General features: G+C 39.5%; 1 protein-coding gene across 3 annotated transcripts in view; it reads right to left on the reverse strand.

Annotated features, from left to right (window-relative positions):
- The window catches only part of irx5a (iroquois homeobox 5a), a 45,322-nt gene extending 21,466 nt beyond the window's left edge, over nucleotides 1-23,856 (reverse strand). The window contains exons 1-4 of one of the 3 annotated variants that reach the window (XM_072279549.1): nucleotides 23,205-23,856; nucleotides 22,474-22,879; nucleotides 21,440-22,138; nucleotides 2,951-3,333 (exon numbers count right to left, since the gene is read on the reverse strand). In XM_072279549.1, coding sequence (XP_072135650.1) covers nucleotides 3,326-3,333; nucleotides 21,440-22,138; nucleotides 22,474-22,879; nucleotides 23,205-23,441 — 1,350 coding nt within the window. In that variant the 5' untranslated portion in view covers nucleotides 23,442-23,856 and the 3' untranslated portion in view covers nucleotides 2,951-3,325. Of the gene's footprint in view, nucleotides 1-2,950; nucleotides 3,334-19,689; nucleotides 20,874-21,439; nucleotides 22,139-22,473; nucleotides 22,880-23,204 lie in introns of those variants that run through there. The other 2 variants (XM_072279548.1, XM_072279550.1) reach the window with 2 other exon arrangements.
- Nucleotides 23,857-25,354: the final 1,498 nt, after the last annotated feature.

Here is a 25,354-nt window from a genome sequence, read left to right on the forward strand (position 1 = left end):
ATAACATTCCTTCTCTTGGCATTGCATGAAAGGCCTATTAACATGGTACAGGTGATTGCTGGTTTTGGCCCATGCTATAAAACACAAGAGTCATAAGTAAGTGCTGAACTAAAGTTATTGTTGTTCAGTGTCTAGGAACCAAATACTAAAATGTTCCTGGCATCCAATAATAATACTAGTTTATTACTTACAGTATGTCTCTTTATAAATATGTCAATGCTTTAGTTCATCTGAATTCTTGGTGTATTTGTAGGTCCAGCAAAGTCTTGTGTATCCTTTTGGTTTTTGCTGGTTGTCAATCTTACTGAACTTCCCTTATCCAATAATATTATTATTACAGAAAGCACTTTATTGCAAAAGTTTATGAAAGAGTTTGTCTATTAGCAATGATTATAGTCATCATTATGACTGCCTAAAATATTATGATATTCAGGAAAATAAAGTTGCATATCTAAGAGCTAAAGACAGCCTTTTCCAAATTTCCTGCTCCATATTCTTCAAACAGGGCAACCTAAAAGATAAGCATAAAAGAGATGACATCTTCTAACTTTTGGGGTGACCAGATTTCTGGAGCAGATACTCTGGAGGTAGTACTGTATTATGGCAAGTTGATCAAGCCTTTACTGTAAGATAAAATAATGCATTAGAATATGAATGTATCTTTCATAATTCAGAATTAATTAGAATAGCAAAGAATGTACAAAAGAATACATTATAAACGTTGAGAATTTTTTTGTTAACTTCAGAAACCTTCTGTAAGTAATATGTGCTTACATATTACTTTGTGAGAAAATGCCCTAATGTTCTTCTCATTACTTAAAAAGTAAAAACTGTTCTGCAATGGTTACAGATAGAGTGGAACTGCAGCAGAAGCGTATATTGATATCTTGCACAATATCTCTAGTGTTACCATGAAGCATATCTAGTAAATTGAAATGATCTCCTGAGCAATAAATAACAGTTTCAAATAAGAAATGCAGGTTCCACACTCCAGTCTAATCTAAGTTAGGGAGTTTTAGTACAAGAACTAGGGGGAAAATAATTATATTAAGAAGGATTTGTCATACTCTCATGAAGATAACATAAATTTAAAATCTAAATACGAAGTGTTTGGTGAATGAATATTGTGATATAATGGCATCTTCATTGCATGAATCCCTGTGAACTGAGATTCCATTTTGGAAGTGCAGATGTAAGAGGAAGGAAGTTAAGATAACATAGTTAATGAGTTTCACCAACAGGATATATACGTGTTTGCGTGTATTGCACAATACACAATAACTAAAGGGTTTTAAATGGTAATGACAGATTCAAATGCTTATTAGTTCATCTAAAAAACAGAGTCAATTTCCAGTGTATGTTATTCAAAAAGTTCAATGTTCAAAGTAAATTTATTATCAAAGTATGTCAACATATACAACCCTGAGATCCGTTTTTTTGCAGGCATGTTCAGTAAATCCAAGAACTATAATAGAATCAATAAAAGAGCACACCCAACAACCAATGTGCAAAAGACAACATACTGTGTGAATACAAAAGAGAAAAAAACAAACAAACAAATAGATAAATAAGTCATAATTCTCAATAACATGAGATGACAAGTGCTTGAAAGTAAGTCCATAGGTTGTGGGAACGGTTCAGTGGTGGGGCTAGTGAAATTGAAAGGAATTGTCCTACACTGAGCCTGATGGTTGAAGGGTAATAACTGTTCCTGATCTTGGTGCTGTCAGACCTCAGGCTATTGTACCTTCTTCCTGATGACAGCAGCAAGAAAAGGGTATGAGCCAACCGATGGGATTCTCTGACAACGGACGCTGCTTTCTTGAAACAGCGCTCCATGCTCATGTGTTCAACGAAGAGGAGCGCTTTACCCGTGAACAAATTTCATAACATACCAGTGATACTAAATTTGATTCTGATTCTGAAGAACTGGGCTGTAACCACTACTTTTTGTAGGATTTTCCATTAAAGGGCATTCGTGTTTTCATACCAGGTCATGATGCAACAAGACGATATAATCTCCACCATACATCTATAGAAATCTGTCAAAGTATTAGGTATCTTGCTGAATCTTTTCAAATTTCAATGGGCGTAGAGGTGCTGCCATGCTTTCTTCACAATTACACTTGCATGCTGGGCTCAGGAAAGGTCCCCTGAAATGCTAACGCCAAGGAATTTAAAGTTGCTGACTCTCTCCACCTTTGATCCCTCAAAGGGAACATGCTCATGGACCTCCGTTTTCCTCCTCCTGAAGTTAATAATCAGCTCCTTGGACTTGCTGGCATTGAGTGAGAGGTTGTTGTTGTGGTACCATTCAGCTAGATTTTCAATTTCCTTCTCATATGTTGATTCTTCACCATCTTTGATTCGGTCAATGTCAGTGCTGTCATCAGAAAACTTAAATATTGCATTGGAACTGTGCTCAGCAACATAGTCATAAGTTTAAAGTGAGTGGAGGAGGAGGCTAACCACACAGCCTTGTGGAGCGACTGTGCTGATGGAGCTCGTGGAGGAGATGTTGTTGCCAATCTGAACTGACTAGGGTCTGCAAGTGAGGAAATTGAGGATCCAGTTGCACGAGGAGGTATTGAGGCCAAGGTCTTGAAGCTTATTGATTAGTTTTGAGGGGATGATAGTATTGCATGCCGAGCTGTAGTTGATAAGGAACATTTTGATGTATGTATCTTTGCTGTTCCAATGTTCCAGGGTTGAGTGAAGATGCTGTGGACCTGTGCTGGTAGGAAAATTTGAGTGGACCCAATTTGTTTCTCAGGCAGGAGTTCATGTATTTCATCACCAACCTTTCAAAACTCTTTATCACAGTGGATGCAGGTGCTACTAGATGCTAGTCATCGAGGCAGGTTGCCACATTCTTCTTAGGCACCAGCACGATTGAGGCCTGTTTAAAGCAATTGGGTACCTCAGCCTTCCGAAGAGAGGTTAAAGATATCGGTGAACACTCTACCCAAATGGTCAGCACAGGTCTTTAGTATGTGGCCAGAAACCCCACCTGGGCCAGCTGCTTTCCATGGGTTCATCCTCCTGAAGGATGCTCTCACGTCGACCTCAGAGACTGAAATCACAGGACCATCAGGTGCTGTGGGAGGTTGTGAAGTTTCTTCCGAGTTTTGATGGTCATTGAGCTCATCTGGAAGTGAAGCCCTGTTGCCACCTACGTCACCCGATTTCTCTTTGTAAGAGGTAATCAAATTCAAGCCCTGCCATCGCTGTCAAGCATTCTTTATTGGCCCTATAAGGTAAAAACATTACCTTTATTTCCTCCTTTTGTATTTTCATTTTTGCTGGCAGGTATACTGTGGCAGATTCAAGTTCCTGTGAAAGAACCATATATTTGGGTAGAAGTAATGTTTTATCTTATCATCTGTTATATCTTCTGATCACATAAGAAGTAATACTTTACTCTTTGGAACAGATAAGTTACATTGTGCAATGTTTATCACATTATGCTCAATAATACAATGAGTAACTATGAAATTGCAGTACAGTTATTTAAGAACTTATGCATCATTGAAAATAAACAGTATTGCCTGCAAAAATAATTAGAATTTCTTTATCTTGACATATCTCCTGTTGTCACTTTAGTCGATTTTAAAATTATCATTTAGTTGTGCTTTTCTATTTTAAACCTAAAACCTTTTGTGTCAGTTTGTCTAGCACCTTATCCAATTACTTCATTTTACCACTTCAATAGTCAAAGTGGCTAGGGGCGAAAACTGAGCAGATCTCTCCCTGCAGCACCTTTCCTCACATTTCACATTTAACCGCCTATCAAATCATCCTTTGTCTCACCAGTTCCCTCATGTTGCCTCTGTTACATCTGAAACTTTACCAGGTCACATGGGTCAGGAAGACTTAGAAATAGATCATATAAGAAACTGTTGAACAGACTTTTTAACATCTATGAATAGACCAGTGCTATCATTTGCCTTTACCTCTGGTATCATATTACACAAATTGATGATTCATGAAATCTTTACATTTTAAAAAAAACTTTTTGCTTTTTAAAAATTTTCAGTGCTCTCTCTATTTCCATTTTGAAATGTTTCTTTAGTTTATTCTTTCGTGCTCCAACATGTTGCCATGTTTCTCTTGCGTTCATTTTCTTTTTGTTATTTCCTTCTTTAAAATTCTTTGCATATATCTTTATTTTCCTGCTTTTGGTATATTTATCTTTATCTGTCTTTCTGTTAGCTATAGTACTTACGTCTCTTTACAAACATACCGATGCTTTATTTCAGCTGGATTCTCAGTGCAATTATTGCCCGAGCTTCGCAGATCCAGCAACATCTTGTGTATTCTTTAGGCTTTTCTGGGTTTTAATCTTACTGAACTAGCAAAATGAATAAGAAGATTTAAAAGAAGACTTTAAAGTGGCTGAAAGAGAGAGGGTCTAAGATAAGTGGATTTGAACAGAGAAGGTTCGGACAGGCCACAAACATCTTCAATCAATGGGGGGAAGGGGTTATGACACAGGGTGAAAAGGACTTGAAATGCCAGAGCAGGGACAAAAGTGCTGAAAAAAAAATCAGTGAGTAGCAAGAACGTAGACAATGAATTCAGAAGTAGAATCAGTCATGAATTTTGGCAGTGGAACCAAGAATGGTTGCAGATAGTATAAATGCAGAGAGGACCTAAGTCTGAGGGAGATAAATGAGAATAAAGAGAAGCCAAAAATTGCAAAAGAAAAGTTAACACAAGGGGCATACATACATTCTATCAATATCTGATTAATTTAGTAGCTACACTGCTACTAAGATACTGAATGCCATGTATCTGGCTATACTCTGCACACAACAGTCACTACACCAAGAGAACATAATCACACTCCTATTTGATGAGCACCAGGCAATAAATTCATTAATCATCGTTTTATGCCTCATCAAATCTTTTCCAAGCTGCTCCATGGGAGTTATACAAATTAGCCAGAGAAAAGCCAGTAATTTTAGTTTAGCTAGGTAAGTGCTTTTTGATTGCCTTCTTGAACAATGCTTCCCTTGACAAGCTAATAAATCAGTTCTTTCTAAACCAGAAGCGCAGCAAGTGTGAACAATAAGTTCACATAGTTTTGCCACTGATTTCAGCTAAAAAAAAGACCTAAGTGAATGGCCCAAGATCAAAGTCCCTAAGTTTATTGCAGAGTAAGGCTTTCTCCATCAAGAACAACTAGTGAAGAGAAAGATTTTGTTTTATTATTAATGAACAGAAGAAAAAGTCTAGTGACAAAAGGAACAACTGTATGTAGCTGAAATTGCAGCATTTGACCCCTGTGTTTTCCAGGCCACCATTCAGACTTATTGTCTTGCTATTTGTAAGGGTAGAAAACAGAAGCAATATTGCAACTGTTGTATTAGGTGCCCTGCTGTGCTCCTGAAATATCTCCATTCTCACACAGTTGGACAGGTGAGGTGGAATGCTTGCACACAGCTAGGAGATACTATTGTCAGGGTAACAAATTACCAGAGAAACTGGTAATAGAGACTGCATTTAATCAGCAGACAATTGATTGCTTGACTGTTTCAGGTATTTGTGGTGTATGTCTTGATTAGTTGGGAGGTTTACAGTAACGTGAGTGAAGCCTTGCGGGTGTGCTATCTTGTCTTTTTGAATTGCAGACTTGACAGTATCATCCTTTCTGTTAGGCTGTAAATCATCTCACTAATCAGCTTGCACCAAGCCAACATGCATACGTTGGCACTCAGCCGGAGAATTTGTTTTGGAAGGCCTTTAGCAATGAAAACAGTGTTTGTATCAATAACTGTCTACTAATGCCTCATGCATATGGATGTAGCAACAAAAAAAAACAAGTAAATACAGTGATATAGGCATTTCTGTGTAATAATTGTTTTAGCTGTTGTTGCCTGATTGAACACTATGTGATGAAGTAATTGAAACTGCAGCTAAATAAGCCAAATATGCCCACAGAAGTAACTTGAAACAGCATTTCAATTCATTGTGCACCATCAGAATGTTATCTGTCGAACAAAATAATCTTTCTCAGATGGCTTTGTAGATGGCTTATAGCTTCCGCATACCACTAGCCGTACTACTGAAGAGCATGTGAATGCTTCTCTTAAATTCTCCTGCATGAAAAAAACTCTAGGCTTGCTTTCAACAAGTCTAGACCCAAGGTATTTTAAGTACAGTTTGTCTCTTAGTTTCTTCATTAACTTTCCCTACACAGATCGCTGCGTGCCTCTGAAAATAACTTGGCAAACTGGGAGCCGTTTATCTCTTTTATCTTGGGACCTGATCCAATTAAGTAAGTGCACATTTACATTTGCATCTATCAAGCTTAAGCTGAGAGAGTCTGTGGCTTGCTTTCAGTGACTAAAACCTTATTTGCAGGAAAAGTGGAGCAAAATGTGCTATTTTGCCATTAAATATAAGCATTGACTATTATCTCTAAAGCCTATAAAATAGTACTAAGAAACAAGTGTCAAAAGACAACTATCAAGCTGGATACATTGTAAAAACACAAAAATCAAATATAATTTTTATTAAATAATGGAATTATGCAGTCATATCTTTCCAGGTAATGCAGAATTGTATATGTGACTGTCTCCAACCCTCTAGGTCGTTAATTGTTACTTGTGTTACTCCCTAGACAACTGTGTAGAAGATTCATCGAAGGTATCCCCTCTGCAAATGGCATAATTTATAGCTTTACAGAAATCAGTTAGATATTATGTTTATAAAGAATGTATAACTCCAGGCATACTAACTAGTTAATAGTTTATAGGAAACTTACACTCTTGTTAACATTATCATGCAGGGCTTGCTTACTGTAATTCTGTAAAGAGTAGCCCTTTTAAATTCGTACATGGGGTGAAGTATTTTACTCAAATCAAATCGAAATGTACAGTAATCACAAAATAGATGTGGATAGAAAGAAATGACCAATACTACATCAACATGTAAATTATTTACCAGTTCTTCCTCATGGCCTTTTGTTTTTTTTTAATTCTTTCCTTTACAATCTGTATCTTCCTTAATCAGGACTATCACCCGAATGGAATAATTTAGATCCGTTTCTCCTGAATCTGACTTTGGTTTGGCCTGATTTGGCCGAATTGGTGTATTGATCCTATTCTAAGCTTGCTTCTCTTCCACTCAAAGTTCTCTGTTCCATTGCACTTCTGTAATTTTTTTAAAGAAATAATTCTAGTTATAAGAGACATCAGTGTTCCTACAATTCTGCCATCTAAAGCGTCTTCATTTATAGTCAACCAACCAATGCTAACCATGCTTTAAACTGCTATAGACCCAACATCTGAAAATACCTGCCTAAATCCTTATAGCTCAGCCCTTCTTTCCTCTCTTTAAAATAATCCTTAGAACGTACCTATTCAAACAACTTTTGTCCATCTGTTGTAACATCTCCTAATGCAGTTCAGCGTCAAACTTTTTTTTTTGAAAGATTATGAGCTGTTTACTGTGTTCAGGGTGATTCATAGATACGGCTGTTTGTTGTGGTGGTCATCCACTGCAACTTTAGTCATGCTCATAAATATATCTTTATTCTTCTTCCTCTCTGCCTTCTCACTGATGTGATATGTAGTATAATGAGCATCAAAATATAGATATCCCAAAATCTGTCTAAACCTTTTGTAAAAATCAAAAAGAAAAGAAAATGTTGAAAGTTTTCTGGGTGTTAGAAAATTGTTAAATTTTAAAGTTCGCTTTCCCTGTTTTAGTCATTCCACTGGACCCTACATTCATTATGCAGAACAAAACTGACGTCTGGTTGATATGGAGTTGTAGAGCACTTTGGCTCACCCTGTGCATGTTTTCCCCATCTACACTCATCCTATTTGCCCACATCAAATCTGTATCCTTCTATGCCTTGTTTATCTAATCATCTCTTAAATGTAATGATTGTATTTGACTTCATCACCTGCTCCGGCAGTGAGTTCCAGACATAACCACATCCTGTGAAAAAAAAGCTTTATCATTAAATCCTCATTAGAACTCCTTCCTCTCATCTTAAAACCTATGTCCTCTATTTTATGATACCCCCTACTGTGAGACAGTTACTCTGAACATATGACTCTTTTAGTTTTATAAGACCATAAGAGATCGGAGTAGAATTCGGCCATTCAGTCCAGCAAGTCTCCTCTGCCATTTCAAATGGCTGCTCTATTTTCCTTCTCACCACTTCTCTCTTACCTTTTCCCCCGAATCTTTTGTGCCCTGACTAGTCAAGAACCTATCAACCTCTGCCTTAAATATACCCAATGATCTGGCCTCCACAGTGGTCTGCAGCAATGAATTCCTCAGATTTACCACCTTCTGGCTAAAGATATCCCTCCTCATCTCTGTTCTAAATGGATGTCCCTCTATGAGAGATAGGAGTAGGATTGGGCCATTCGGCCCATTGAGTTTACTCCACCATTTCATCATGGCTGATCCATTTCCCTCTCAACCCCAATCTCCTCCCTTTTCCCCATAATTAGTCACACCCTGACTGAAGAACCTACCAACTCCCACCTTAAATACTCCCATTCAGCCACCTGTGGAAATTAATTCTACAAATTCACCTGCCCCTGGCTAAAGAAATTCCTCCTCATCTCCATTCTAAGTTGATATCCCTCTATTCTGAAGTTGTGCCCTCTGGTCCTAGACTCCCCCTCTGTGGGAAACATCTTCTCCACATCCACTCTATCTAGGCCTTTCAGCATTCTATAGGTTTCAATGAGATACCCCGCCTTATTCTTCTAAATTCCAGCGAGTATAGACCCAGCGCTATCAAATGCTTCTCATACGATAACCCTTTCATTCCCAGAATCATTCTCATGAACCTCCTCTGAACTGTCTCCAATGTCAGTGTATCTTTTCTTAGATAAGGGGCCCAAAACTGCTCACAGTACTCCAAGTGAGGCCTCACTGGTGCCTTATAAAGCCTCAGCATTACATACTTGTTTTTATATTCTACTCCTCTTGAAATTAATGCTATTTATGTATCTCTATCAGTTTCCTTCACTCCAGGGAACACAAGTGCAGCATCTCCATTCTTTCCCCACAATGAAAGTCCTCCAATCCAAGCAATATCCTAGTGAATCTCATTCGCAGTCTCTCGAGCACAGCCATATCCTTCCTATTATGTGGTGAACAGAAACACACACAGTACTCCAAGTGCTCTCTAACCAGTGTTTTGCAAAGTTAAAACATAACAACCCAACTTGCCCAAACCTAGGAAGTCAAATATGCCCAAGTTATTGGAGGGGATGTGTTTTTCATAGATTGAAAAAACCTGTTACCTAGAACAAAATCGGTCCTTTACAGGCTAAAGTTATGTAATTAGCTGAGCACTCTGGACCCTCAGTTGTTTGTTATTTATATTAATGACCTGGAGGAGGGAACAAAATGCAAGGATTTCAAGTTTGCCATTGATACAAAAATAATGGAAAGTTGAGATGAAGACATTGTGATCCTGCAATGGGTTGTGGATAGTTAGAATGTTTGGACAAATTGAATTTAATGTGGAGATGTGTGAAGTCATACACTTCACTAAGAGGAATCAAAGAGCGCATGGTTAAGTAAATCGAGGGAGACTGCTGATGAATAATGTTAGGAAGGATCCTGGTACTCTAATACATTAATCACAAAAGTTTAGCAGGCACATCCAACAATTAGTTAAGAAGGCTAACAACACTATGGCCTTTATTGTGTAGGCCCAGGACTTTTAAAAGGAGAGGTCTTGCTACAGGGATTTTGTAAGGTCATACATGGAATACTATGTACTGTTTCAGTCCCTTTACATAACAATGGATACAATAGCAGTGAGAACAGTCTGAACAAGTTCCACCAAGCTAATTCTTGGGATGAGATAGTTGTTAGGATGTAGAAGCTTTAGAGAGGGTGGAAAGGAAATATACCAGGATGCTGCCTGGATTGGAGAGCATGTCCTATGAGGATAGGTTGAGCAAGCTAAGGCTTTTTTCTTTGGAGTGGAGGAGGTGATTTAGTGGAGGCATATGAGATGATAATTGGTATAGATCAAGTGGATAACCAAAGACTTTCTCCCAGGGTAGAAATTGCTAATATGAGGGGGCATAATTCTAAGCTGATTGGAGGAATGTATAAGGGCAGGTACAGAGTTTCATTTTTTTTTACAGAGTGGTGGGTGCATGGGAGTAGTGAAAGACAAAGAAGCATTAGGGACATTTAAGAAACTTTTAAATAAGCACATGGATGAAAGAAAAATGGAAGCCTATGCAAGAGGGAAGGGTTAGATTCATCTTAGAGTAGGTTAAAAGGTCAGCACAACATAATGAGCCAAAGGCTCCGTAATGTGCAGTAATGTTCTATGTTCTATATTTGTTTATGTAGGCAGGCAGGTCCAACAAATATTTAAGAAGGCAAATAGCTTGTTGGCCTTTATTGTGTAGGGCTTGGAGTTTAAAAATAGAGAGTTTGTTTTTATCATTGTTCAGAAGTTTGGTGAGGCTACGTCTGGAATACTGTGCATTGTTTTGGTCCCGTTAGCTAAAAAGGATAAAATAGCAGTTGGAGCAGTCCAAAGGAGATTCACAAGCTACTTCCTGGGATGAGATATCTGTAAAATTAAGAGAGGCTAGGCAACTTTAATGTGCATTCCTTCTTTTTTTTAGAAGAATGAAGTTGTCATATAGGATCCTAAAGAAACAGGATGGATTAGACACTGAGATGGTTTTACCAAGAGGGGAGTTGCGAACAAGAGTTGAAAGTAAGTGATTAGTCATTTCAAAATGAGGTGTGTGGAAATTTGTTCACTCAGAGGGGTTCGAATCTCTGGATTTCTCTGTTCTTGAAGATGGTGGAGATCATTAGATATATTTAAGATGAAAATAGATAAATATTTGAAAATTTGAGGATTTGAGGGCTGTGGGGAACCAACACAGAAGAGGATTTGAGCTCAGCATAGATTAGCCTTGATGATATTGAATGGTTGGGAAGGCTTGAGAGTCCTGTTGGCTGACTCCTGTTCTTACTTTCTAAATTGAGTTGAGTTCTCATATGCTTTCTCCACCACTCTATCAACAAGCATTGGTACTTACAGGTAACTATAGATTTCAACCTCAAATTCTATTCATCAATATTTCTGAATGCTCTACAATTTACTGTCTGTCCTAACCCTATATAACCTCCCAAAATGCACCTATGTTAAAGATTACGCAGTATCATATAATCAACAACAAAAAGGGAGAAAGAATAGAATTGAGTAATCAGCTGTTTGAGATCCAATAGATTAAATTAAAGTGCTGAGTCTTGTGTATAGAGGGCATATTTTGAGCATATTAATATCTGATAATATCCTTGACCAAACACAGTTCTTTCTTAACTCCACCATGGATAGTCCCAAGGCTGGATGCGGAAACAGTAGGGATGGACATGGGGCTACCAAACCCATTCCATAAAAATCTACAGCTACAGAAATGCCAAGAGAATCTCCAAAGATCTCATCCCTGGGAGAGGAAGGATACCCCAAGATGGGCTACAGCAGAGGACAACTGGAAAGACTGGCACACGATAGAGAACTCTGGTGAGATGCTATCAGCAGCCTATGCCCCAGTAAGGGTGATTGGGCCTAAGAAGAATAAGACGAAATCTCACAACTACACCCTGCATTTGTTTAGCATTTTATTATTTAGCATTCTAAGGTTCCAAGGTTGTCAAGCCGAGGAGTGGTAGTGGGGACAAGCTCCCACCACCTAAAAGTGCTCCTCACGGCATGCGCCTCAAATAGCCTCTGACAACCAAGTCCAACTCCTGGCCTTCTCATGTGGCTTAGCCTCTAAGCCCGGCAGAACTGTTTCTACTGACAGGAGAAGGGGCGAAGGTGGGTCCTGGTGTCTTAAAACCAGTGCTTCGGGTAGATGGAGCTCATCAGCCTGGGAAGGCAGTCCATCTAAGAGAGGGAAAACTCTGATTTCAAACCTCCGCTGCCTTGCGACCATACCCACTCATGGGAAAGGCTTTGGGAGTAAACCCTGAGGATAAATATGGAGCTGGAGTCCCTAAGGCAGTCCGACATTCCCTTCAACCTCGTTCTGGCAACTCCTGCGACGACACCGGTACCAAGCTGTATCAGCCCTTGGACAACACCGGTGTTGTGGAGAGGGGAGACTTGCTGCATGGGCAACTGCCGGTCTTCCATACAACCTTGCCCAGGCCTACGCCCTGGAGAGGACACTCCAGCAGACTTTCCAGGCACAGATCCATGGTCTCGCGAGACTAACAGATGCCACCACCACCACCACCATTCTGAGGTTCTGGAGAATTATCACACTTGGCACTACAGAGGACTGTTGGCCAACGGTTTGAAAACTGTATGTTTAAAAGAATAGCATAAAGAAGGAGAAAGAGACAAAGGTGTACATGAAAGAACTGTAGAATGTAAAGTCTCAGAAGCTGAGGGCACAGAGACCAGCCCAGAGGTGATGCAAATATGCAATCTCAGAGATTAGTAGAACCAGAAGCACTTGGAACTCAGGAGGATCAACATTATGAAAAGATTTGAATAAAGTGTGAAGCCACTATGAGGACGATAACCAGTGCTGGTTGACAACAGACATAATGGATGAAGACACATTCCTGGTTATGGGAGTTAACAACCCCAACTGTTTGAAGCGTCATATTCATTTTATAGGCCAGATAACCCGTTGCCAAGAAAAATCTAGATGTATTATTTCACCCATTGTTCCCACGGAAACTAATGGGAAGAACCGCTAATTCCGAATGTACAAAATAACATAAATGCGTCTGCGCCTATGGGCACACTTTTGCTCATCAATATCGGAAGTGATTTCTTTTTACGCAGATGCGAAGCCATGATGCTCCTTGCTTCTGTTAAGGACAGGCTGAAGTTTATGAGCTACCTATTCAGTTAGCTGGGAGGTGTTCGGCGTTAGCTTTTCGAGGTTATGCCGGCGTAACTGGAGCCGCTCGTGTCAACTCGGATATGGAAATGGCTTTCCGAATTGCTCTTGCCTCAGCCCAAAACCGAAAGTGCTTCATTTTGATGTAAAGCGCGAAATACAGGTGGTCTATATATGCAACCATATCCCAAGAATATCTGCACAATCTACTTTGGGAATGAGTTTATTAGATTGAGTACAATTCTGATGGACCTAAAAGCCTCACAGTATTGAGTACCGTTAGTTAAACGGAAAAATATTTCGTAAGTCGACTCGTGAGATCAAACCAAAGAAGACATGCCAATCTGCTGTCCTTACTTTTAAACTGTTTTTGCCCTCCCCTTAATAATAATGCGTTTTTCTTTATATCTTCATTCTTTAGATAGATGCATAAACTTATGTAAATTATGTACTAACAATTTACAATTTCGCCGTAACTAGAAGTTATATTTTTTAACAGTTAGAAACGCAGGATCATTATTAGGCACCATTTGGGTTGGACAGCATCGTACTGTATTGGGCGGACAATAACCCATCAGTCATTAGCACGTTCATTTTCACCAAGGATTATCATTAGGAAGTGATTTATGCTGAATGAGCTCTAACATATCTCAGCTCAGAGTTTGTCTTTCTCCACTCGAGCCAGCGCCAAGCCAAAGAAACAGCTGGGCTGAATTTTTAGCGCCTATAATTAATTAAGAGCTTCATTCCCGGGATTTGATGATTAAATAAAGCAAGACCCTTATCCCCTTTGCGATTTCACTGAAAGTCTACTCCAGCCCAGTACTCCTGATCCCACGCTGGTGGTGCATTATAATCCCTTTTTGTGAGGAAAATGCCACAAGATTGCACATAGACACAGGCACAATAGGTAAATTCAAAAACAGCCACTTGTTCTGCAGTCGCTTCTGTTTTCTCCAGCTTTCTGCATATTTGCCACTTTTTCAGAACTGATAGAGGAGACGACTCAAAAGTTCCAGTGTATTGCTTTTTTTGGGGGGGGGGCGGGGAAGGAGTTTTGGCGGGTGAATTCCTGGTAATACTTGGTGAGCTGCCAGTCAAACATGTCCTTACTAATAATCTAACTGGGTCAAGTAATAGGAATCCCTTTACACTTTTTAACTGAATTTGATGTTGTTCTGAAGTGGCAGCCTCGCTCTTCTCAGTGCCTCTAGTGGTTTGTTTGTGCAAGCTGCTGTAGCAAGATTTGACTTGTACATCTGGATATTAACAATAAATTAACAACGTATCACCTCGTTTGTCAACAGACCCCTAATATATAAAGAATAGTCCGGGTATTTTTTTTTAATTTTTTAAAACTGGAATCCATGTATATTTCTTCTTAAAGCTAAGTACAGACGAGAACAAGGACCGGCGAAAATAAAAACTACAAAGACAAGAAATGGCAAAAGGAAAGTATGAGATAATTTCTCGCCAAGGCGAGATAAAAATTAGTAGCTTCAGATATCTTTTAAGCAGTGAAGAAAATACAGTGATTTGCAAATTTACTCTTGATCCCGGGGAGAGCTTGCATTCCGCATAGGAATCCAACAGGTCCGGTCTCAGGGGCCACAGTGGTCAAAACTCTTCTGGTAATCCGTGTAGAGTAACGGGATGGGCCATTCAGCCCATCAGCTCGATCAATCAAACTGTCATGCCAATCAGTCAGGGCGTGAGGCCAAACAATTCGAACGAGGCGGAACTGTGTCTCAGCTCCATGTACCCGCTTTCGCTGTGACAAATTAAGCACTTAACATACCCTTGTGAGGCGAAGTTAAGCTTCCCTGAAGTTGTTTTGGTCTCGTCTACTAGGAGCGTGGACAGATTCAAGTCATTCATACCTCAAAACTCACTCGTATAACCATTAGCAAGTCTATGTAGCTCCATAATGTACTCCGCACCACTGAGGATCTGTTTCACTGCAGTCTGCCTCTAATCTTACAGACAAAACGCGCGAGTTGGAAAACGTCATATCAGATTATTTTTCCAGAATAGCAACCCCTGATGCACAAATTGGGAATCAAATGGACACTGCTCATTCGGCACTGACCGTCCGGCAAAATGAGGTTTACTTCAAACAATTAAAGATTCATCTTGGTGCGACCGATTTCTGGTTATAAACCGTAAGAACGCTTCCAACTTTAAACTTGAAGATTTTGCAACCATTTCCTTGCACTTTACAAGATGATATTAACTCCAGCTTTTAACATGAAAGTTTTGAATCTGATATAACGTTGACCAGAGTCAATTTAGGGAAAGAAATAATTAACCAAAATATAACTAAACCCCTCTAATTATTTCTGCGGTACACATAATTCTCAATTGGACCTCAGAGACCAATATATAAGGCACATAAAATTTGTTACAATTTCTATAATAAAATCTATTGGTTTTCGAGGAACCCTGGGTCTCTGCAAGGGACAGAGCGCATTGTACGTACAGGGCATTTTAAAGCAATTAGGAAAACAGTCGAAAAAATTATTAACTCTCTACTACGTAATTTGATTTACTTACGTTAGTGATGGCCATCCATTCATTACCACACTAACAGGACTACTCTGACATGTGCAATACAGGGGCTTGCAATTCATTAGCAGCCATCACAATGTTCCCATCCGCGGCGCCAGCCAGCACTTCAAACAAAGTTAGTATTTTCTATTTTTAAAAAAAGTCTCATTCGCCGTTCCAGGCTTTCCGCAAATGTATTCTGTATGCTTTCTTAAAACGATCTCCCTGTTGGGTGCATGTCAGGGGTTGGGATCAGTGAAGTGTTTCTCGCTAGGTACAGAAGCGAGTTTCCTAAATATGCTCACAGGACACAGACGGACTAACATTTCAGCCCAAGCAAACCAGGGCCTTTGATCATCTCGATCAGCTCCAGATGGACTCGATTTGTAGGCCATTTTTTAGTTTTCTCTCCAAATGATTATTTATGTAGTGTGCAAACGCCACCTTTTGCTCCCTGACGCAGACAAAAGAGCACAAGAGCAATCGGCTCACACCTTGTCCGGATACTGAAGTTTATTTTGAGGCGACGGCGGTTGATTAAATGGACAGCTAAACTTTGCCCATTTAGCTGTGGAGAGAGTACGGTAAAATAAGAAACAGCCTCACCGATGGAACCTCTCAAAAGCATATATAACGAAAGTGGAATTGCACTTTTTATACAGTTTTCATAAGAACATTGGCTAACGCTAAAATGCTTCCACATTCTAAGTATGTTACGCATTTATATGTTAGATTCTTCCCACATGTTATGCATATGCAATGACACAAGACACCTTTACAACAACGTTCGCTGTAATTTCCTAGTTGTAGTTACAATTGTAGGATTTGGCGTCTTCTGTAAACAATAAAGCACACTTCGGAATAAGTGGGACTAGTTGGAATATTAAATTTATACTTTAGAAAAAATAACTAAGGATATATGAGATCGCGCCAAACCATTTAAAATACATTGGTCAAACTTCATTCTTTTTTAAAACGACGAACTGCATCGTCAGATTTTTAAGCTTTCAGGAAGGCCTTGTGATAAAACCCTCACAAGGGTTCCAACTTGTTAAGACAATGCCTTGAATATTCGAGCGTTTATGTGCAGAGAGTGATTTATGAAACATGACGAAATTTCAGTATCTCCATAAAATTAAGAAATACCTCCATGATCTTCACCAACTTTGCAAAGAATTAAAATAATATCTCCCTTTTTTGCCCTTTTATATTTTTCTTCTTGATTGGAAATTGGTACCGGGATTGTCCCGTTGAAGAATAGTGGAAACCACAAGTCCCCCGCTTTCAGCGACTTGTCCTGCTGATTAGAGGGACCTGGGACAAGCAGCACGCCGGAGGTGGCTACTAATTCTTTGACAGTTCAGGCTCAAAGATACGCACAGTGATGTTTGGCGGTTCTTCTCTTTCTCGGCGTATCTGAGATTGTAAACGATTGCTGCCTGTTCACTGTTGCTCCGCATATTTTTTTTAACTACGCAGAGAGAGGAATGTCAGGAATTCACGACTGGGAACAGGAGAGAGTTTTCACCTCCTACCAGTCAATGGGGGCGAGCTAAGATAGGCAACGGAGTGTGGACGAAGCAACAGAGTCTTTACTGGGTTAGAACGGATAGGATTTATTTCAGCGGATTAATGCCAAAATCGACTTCACAATTCAGTTTGGGAAGTTTCTTCCTGTTTCTCCAATGGCCCCTTTCGCTTTGCTTTTGGTCACCTGGAATAGATTAATCCCCAGGGATGGAGGACATCCCGTGCTTTCTTTTGATTTCTGTTCTTTGTGTAGAAATACAAATGTTGTCTGAATTAATATTATCCGTTTCTCTCGTTTATTGTCTTGAATTGATGTTTTATTATAAATGACGGGCGTTTACTTTGTTATGCCTCCTTATTAACAGATGGCGTCACACGTGTGGTGAAAGTTATATTTTATATCTAAATACGTGACTGTCATATCTACATGGGTCATCAAAGTGCATTTTCTAAACTTGCAGACACCTCGACGTTCCCCAGGGTGATTTTTTTTACATATATTTGGGGTGTTCTTCGGATGACCCCTTTCAAAAGTATCAGCTGTAAAAATAAAGCTTCATTTAAATTTTCTTTCTCTTACCAGTTCTCATCCACAGAAATCATCTGAAACTCTGCATCGTAACACGCTGGTGTTGAAGCAATGCGATGAGCTCAGGGGAGTTTCAAATAAATACAATGAACACCGTAAACGGGAACAGCACTTCCAAAAGTGCGTGCGGTACTTCAAAAGTCGGAATAGGCTTGCCTCAGTGGTGTTAAAAGTGTTTTTCCCCCCTTCTGGACGCGAGAGATAATAGGCAAGAAAATTTGAAAATATTATTTGGTATGAAAATGGCTCAACTGAATTTGTACCACATAACTTGAATAAGCCTTCCGTCATTCCCTCCCTCCCCGCCCCCCCATGCGAAGACGCCAAATACAAAGTCATTTACTTTTGATTTTAATGGAGAAAACTAGTGAAATTCGGATGGGTTTTTGGACTAGTCTTACTATAGTTGTACGTATCTGTATATCACCAGGCAGTTTAAATGCGTGAACAGTCAGGCGTGCTTATTCGGCTTTGTTTACTACGACCTGTGATCAGATAGTAAATATTCCGAATAGTTGGAAGAAAAGTTTGCCGAACTCAGAGCGCCATTAATTGTATTCATTTCTAAATGGGTGAAACTGAAGAAATGTAGGCAACAGTATAAAAACTGCTGTGATGTATACACAGCTATAAATATTAATAAGTTCGGCCATCGGTCCTCCAATATAAAGAGTGCCCTGGAGGAAAACTAGTGTGAGATTATACAACAGCAAATCCCACGCAGGCCACCAAACCATATCATTTAGTCAAAAACCACAAAGTAACTGAAATTCGTATCTGATACTCTCGGTACGAGGGAATACTCATTGTGGGACACAGGAAACAGTGTTTGTAAATCTGCGCTTACGCTCTTGAACAACTCATAAAAGATCATTTCCTTATGAAAGAAAATATAAAAATCAGCTTAAGACTAATACCGCCTGTAAGAGACTAATCCTTGAAAATTAAGTAAAGATTAATATAATTCCTAAAATAGATACGATAGTCACACTACTAATTTGCATAGTTTCCATGTTTTTTAAAAAAGCAATTTACTACTAATTCCTTGCTTGAAATTGATCATAACTTTAAGGTGTGGGTTACTTTATATGTTTTTAAAGGAAAATTACATTGGAGAAAGCCAGATGGGGGAGAAGGCGAGGGAAACTAATAATTATGGTGCTGACTGATGATATATCGCAATCACGCCAATGCAACTAACACTTTAACACCAGATAAAAATAGGAGTTCTGATTTGAATGTCCTGGAGATTCTGAATATTTTAGTACTGTTACAAGGGTATTTATATTCGCCCCGAGACACTTTTCCACAATTTACTGAAAAGCTAGAGTGATGAAATGAAATAAGATTACTAGAAAACTACAATTTAACAATCCCACTAGCGAAACTGTACTTCTAAAGATAACTGATAAATGAAGTCGCATTTCTGCTACGTTTTGTTAAATTAGCTCCGATTAAGCATTTAATAAAGGGCCAGCATATCGTTTGAACGGAGAAACCTCGGCGCAATCATTGAGGGTAATTTATGAATAATTGCAAAATAACATTGGAAAACGTTTAACTCGGGATTAACATACTGTGTCTCAAATTCGTTGAGTGTGCCTAAACTGTGTGTGTGTGTGTGTGTGTGTGTGAGAGAGAGAGAGAGAGAGAGAGAGAGAGAAAGAGAGAGAGAGAGAGAGAGAGAGAGAGCGTTACCGTACACCTGAAAATGTAAAATGTTTAGGCTCTGAATTAATTATGTATTAATGACAAGAAATATTTTAAATATCTAATTGGTTATAATGACATCCATATAGCGATAGTCAATCCAATATAGTGGAACTTTTTGTAACATTTAGAAGTGTATTTTATTCACTTTTGTGGAAGCATCTAAATGGTGATGTTATTGATACAATTGTTGGAAAATTTGCTAAATTTCTGAAGCACAGTGCGGGTGTTCGACTTAGCTTGACAATGTCTGTATTCCCCGTATTGTTTGTGTTAAAAGGCCGCCAGAAATACAAACAACATGGACAATTTGACGTTAACTAAACATATACAAGCCAACTACGATATTTACATCAGTTCTTTTCCATTCATCTGACCCTTAAGCAACCACAGATCTGACCGAAATGCACCAGTCTTACAGTTTCTAATGGGATCAGTGACTACATTCAGTTGAGGGATGGGGAACTGAATTCTTCAATTTAATTGCCACTATAGATTAGATCTTTTTTTTTTCGTTTTCCCCTTTCCTGTAGCGAAATAATCAGATGGGATCGTCATTAATATTTGATTTCCCAATCTGTTGATCTTTTAAATTAGCATGGTCGGACTCACTACAATTCTACAGAAACAGAAATAGGAAGCATCAAGTCGCATTTGGAAAAATTCAGGCTGAGATTTTATTTACAATCATTTCCGAGACCATTGTTTCGCAAAGAAAAAAAAACAACCGCATAAATTAGTAAAAGCTCTGGGTATAGTCCTTACAAAAATACAATTCAAAGATATTTTTTCTCCTACTCCCAACACACTCGATGCACAGAGACAATATTTCATACACACAAAAAAAAATCTGGTTTTCGTCGCATCACACTTCCAAGTACGGTGACATTTTCGGGTCATTGGCCGTATTCACAACAAATAATGAGTTGTATTTCTTTTCCATATTTCTTTAAAATTTATGTTAATTTGTTAGTCATCCGTTTGTGAACTGGGAGGTTTATATGACAAAGAGTGCTATTTGATGTTGCTATTTTTTTTCTCCAATAAAAAAAATGCTTTTTTGGCACTTATTTGGAGGATGTCGGTTTTCTATTCAGAACAAGTGTGACACCTACCTGCGAATCTGGGAAAAGTTCAAGTCAACACTCTTAGTTGAATGAACTCCAGTATCGTAACATACAGGATGGGGAAATATGAGCAGCGGAAAACAGAGCCTAGGAAAGCTTGCGGCCAAAACCGGAAAATTAAACGAATTTACATGGTTTACGAAAATAACTTGGGTGGTTGAGAGTTAGTGATGAGAAGGGTTTAGGCGACGTTATCTTATACGGATGTCACGACATATTCCGCTCTCATTCCCTCATATATAGCACCGCTATGCTTTTTTTTGCGATAGTAATGAGGACTAAATTTGGCATAAAATCGAACTCATTAGCAAAGTTCACCAGCTGATTGCTTTGCATAAAACACGACACTGATTAGATGTAATTAGGTTAAAGGATGGCACTTTAGTTTTAGCCGTATTATTCCAGCCAGTTTTTATACTCCACCAGCTGCTCTGTAAAAGCGCCACACACTCTTCCCTGTATTAATTTTCTTTTAAAATAACGATTCGTCACCTAAAATAAAACAAAACAAGCCAAACAACAATGTTTGCCTGGATGTGTAAGCTAAAACTGTGTTTTAATTAAATATTTACAATTTTTCAGCAGCGACCTTTGAAATTATTTTGTTTCTGGTATGTCTTTTAGTTTTGTTGAAACCTTCCCCCGATTTCCATGAAACAGATTTCATCTTAAGTTAAACTGCCATTGTGTTAATTATGAAACATTTCAAAAACACAGATTTATATTATATATGTATATATATTATACGAAAGAACAACATTAATATCTGTACAAGAGACTCGTTTCATAATTTACTTCAGAGGCTGTATTATCCTTTTTAAATACAAAAAAAGCTACATTAAATATACAGAATTAGTCTAAATACAAATTAATTCGTGGTTGGTTAAGACTTTTCCGGATGTTACTTTTGAACAGTTTGAATTAACCGTTTGGAATTTATCAGAAATTAAACTGCTTTGTTACTTTATACCACGTTGACGGGGAAATAATTTGCCATGGTAAAATAAATAGTGTCCAGAGATTCGGCGAAGAACCCCATTATTAAATGTTCGACATACCTTTCTTCAACTCATAAGACGATGTGTCCTTGCAATGATCTACTGGTGCCGGGCTCTTTGTTTTGGATTCTGGGCAGAGTTTGGCCAGTGCCTCTGCTCTGCTTAAGACAGTCTGACTTAATCCATTAGAACTGAAGTGATTTGTGCTGCTACTTCCATGGTGGCTGTGAAGGTGTCCGAAAGTGCCGTAGTTCGTGTAGCCCGTGTAGAAGGGAGAGGTGTAGTAGAGAGGCCGACCCAGCACCGCGCTGTTAGGGTAAGGGCAAGGGGAACGGGACGGCGAGGAGGCGCTGGCGGACACGGCACGGCCATGGCCTGGGCACGTACTCGGCTGTTGTTCGCTCTGTTCTTTCGACTTGTCCGAAGTGGCAATTTCTGCTAGAGACCAGAGTTTGGGTTTGGAGGTTGTTGCCGGGGGCGAATGAATGACTGAAGTCACGCTGCAGTTCGCTGTATTGCTGGGAAGAGCATGAGCTAGATTTGTATGTACATTTTCCAAATCGGAGTCGTGGCTTTCGTGCAAGAGCTCAGTTCCGTGAGGCACAACCAGGGAAGAAGTGGTAGCTTTGGGGGAGTGAAGGATCTCTTTCTCCTCCGAGTCTTTGAATTCCGAATCGCTGAGGATCTGCTCATCTTTACTGGAATGTTGTTCCTCAAACCTTTCGCAAGCAATTTCAACTACGCTCGTTTTCTGATTTCCTGTTTGAATCAGTTGACAAAAGAGAGAAAAAAATCACATTATATAAATCAAATATTTCAATTACACTCTAATTGTTGTATTTATTCATGGGGAGACTCGTAATTATTCACATTTCTTAACTCAATAAATGTTGTTACTTGTAGACAATATTTCTGATGGATGCTACGATATTGAGTTTTCAGAAACGTCTCCTAACTACACATGTGATGAAAATTACAATTCAAACGAAAATATGTCTGTTATTTGCATATGCGTGCGTTATAAATAATAAACCAAAATCAACTCCACGTCTTTATTGGAAATGATTTCTCTAAAATATTCATTACTTTCTTACCAGGCTCTGGTTCCGATGAGTTCCCCTTTTCTAAAGGTTTCTGTGGCTCATCTTCGTCGTTTTTCTCCAGATCTATGTTCTCTTCTTCTTCCTCGTCTTCACTCCTATTTCTCGGGGTCCAGGTCATTTTATTTTCCTTCTTCAACCTCCTCCTGGCGTTCGCAAACCAGGTGGACACTTGGGTCAGGGTCATTTTCGTGATGATGGCCAGCATGATCTTCTCGCCTTTAGTGGGGTAAGGGTTTTTCCTGTGTTCGCTGAGCCAGGCTTTCAGGGTGGCAGTGGCATCTCTGGTGGCATTTTTTCGGTAAGCTGGGTCACCATAGGGGTAAGAGCCTAAAGGAGCGGCGTACGGGTGATATCCTATAGATCCAGCCATGCCCGTCGAATGATCATAGGGAGAGCCCTGGGACAACAAACACCCGTCAAAATCGCGCTTTGTACCAAAAGCATTCAACTGTAAATCCTTTAACCTTGTGAAATAATAGATACATACACATTTTTAATCTGCCAGATTGTTGATGCTTTTAATAAAGCCGGGTGATCTTAATAATAATTTGCCTCAAATTGTTCTTAAGTAAATCAAAATTACATTCAAATAACAAATTGAGATGCCTGAAAAGTTTGTAGAGGGATGTGCGATCGTTTTGTTAAACGATCTCAGCGAAGTACCATTGTGCACAGCAATAGTTACAAATGCATTTTCATGGTGTCTAGAAAGCTGAACTTACCACATAGGAAGTGAAGGCAGCGGTCGGGTCTGTGCCGTACTGGAGGTGGCTGTTATAGCCTGGGGAAGGGGCTGTGAACGCCGTAGATCCGGCGTATGGGCTGAAGGCAGATCCCGAAGAAGATCTCCCAAGTTCATCCGTCCTGGGTCCCGATATGACGCTCGTGCTGTACGCTGGACATGAGTAAAGAGCCAACGAAGCTGACGGTTGATACAAGTAACCCTGAGGATACGACATGGCTAAGATTAGTGATTGTGTGTCTCTGTGTGAATCAGCCCCCTATTTCCAAGGCTTTTATGTGAATTGTGTGAAGCGGAGTCATACACCGGCAGATTGCCTGGGTCCGCGCTGTCAGCTGCAAGCTGACTCCCAGTGTTTACTTGCTTGCAGAAGTTTTCCTTTAGATGGGGCTGCTTGGAAAAGGTCCTGCAAGATGCAAGTTAGAAATTCAGGATTTCTGACGCCTTCTACGCACTCGCAGCTCCTCCTATAAGGGTGTTGTCAATAGAGAGGCACCAACAATGCTGGGGTGCCACAACCAACCTAATGAGAGCCTGCTACACTCTCTCTCTCTCTCTCTCTCTCTCTCACACACACACACACACACACACACACACACACACACTCTCTCTCTCGATTCCCTCCTCTCTCCACCTCCCCTCTCTCTCCCTCCTTCTCCCGAGCTGCGTCTGTATCTCTCTCTCACTCACTCTCCCTCCCTCCCTCCCTCCCCTCTCTCACTATCTATCTATCTATTTGGCGGAACAAGACTCATTTCAAGGCTCAAGTGCGCCGGCCCCTGGATGGCAATCTTTTACCAGGCTCCAGCAACTTAACTTTATTTTGCTAATGTAGTACGTGACGGAGCCTGGCGAATCAGATCACGTCGAATCGGGGACAAATTTAAACTTACTGGAAATATATGCCAATTCTACGCTCCAAAGTACGTTTGTTAAACTTTCCTTGAAATTTAAATTGACTGCCAGGAATTAATTACAATCCTGTCGTGTGCTAAAGATTCTGTAATGTTACAGGTGTATAACTATTGTAGAAAATGCTGCGAAGCGGAAGCTATTTTTAGACGGTTCACTGTAAAATAAATTTAACAAATGTGATGCTTTAAATTGGGATTAAACTAATTTTAAAATGCATCGACAACTCACCCACCCCTTCTCCCCGTGCCCACGTGGTTCAGCTAATTATTCAGTCAACGGTTAAGTAATAACAGAACACGGCCGGTGCTAATGCGAAATGATAGACAGTGACTCTAGCTTCGGCGCCTTGCGAAAGGGAAAGGGAAGAGCATCTCGTTTTCGCACTCGTGATTACCATCCAGCAGCTTTGCTAGAATTATGTGCGGTCCGTGTCTTTGAACGTTGGGCGAAGACAAGATCGGCCTGGCTGTGATGTCACTTGCCACCAGCTGACTGCCACACTTGAATAACAGGCCAGCCTCGTGGAAGCTCACCCCACCATAGAGAAGGCATAGAGTGAAGGAATCAACAATAAATTTTAAAAAAGACTAAGGGTTATCTTGAAATCACTCCAGGGTATTGGCTATTTTTATATGCCGTTAACAGCGTACTATTAATCTGATGAGGTGATTTGATTCAATTTTAAGCCTGTCTGTTTTTTTTTTGTTCTGACAGCAGCTGTCAGTGCAGTCTATAACATTAATGCAAAATGAGACTGGCAGTGAAGGATCAACAATTGTGATGTCATTACTGAAAATTTATTGAGAAATAATTTGCAGTAGGTGCATGGAACATCCTGTGCTGGAGTACTCAGTAGAATCACCTCCCCCACCCACACCCCCACCACCCCTAGTGTTCCATTCCGTTCTACAAAAACCTTTAAAATAAATGCTGTGTTTGATTGTTGCAGATTGAAGGAAGCTAATTTTCAAATTTGGCTACCTATTGACATCAGTATATAGTAATCATCAAAAAGCCATGCCAGACTACGATTAAGCATAATGTGTAGACAGTGCACGCGTAAATGTACATGAAGAATTACTTTTGCAACAATAGATGCCTATCCAAGAACTCTAAATAAAAATAAACAATGATTACAAAATCTATTCTTTGATTACAAGGTACTCTTGCACATATGAACAAGTATTAATTGGAAATGAACACACAATGGATTAT

Source organism: Mobula birostris, chromosome 15 (assembly GCF_030028105.1).
Source record: "Mobula birostris isolate sMobBir1 chromosome 15, sMobBir1.hap1, whole genome shotgun sequence".
NCBI classification, from domain to species: Eukaryota; Metazoa; Chordata; class Chondrichthyes; order Myliobatiformes; family Myliobatidae; genus Mobula; species Mobula birostris.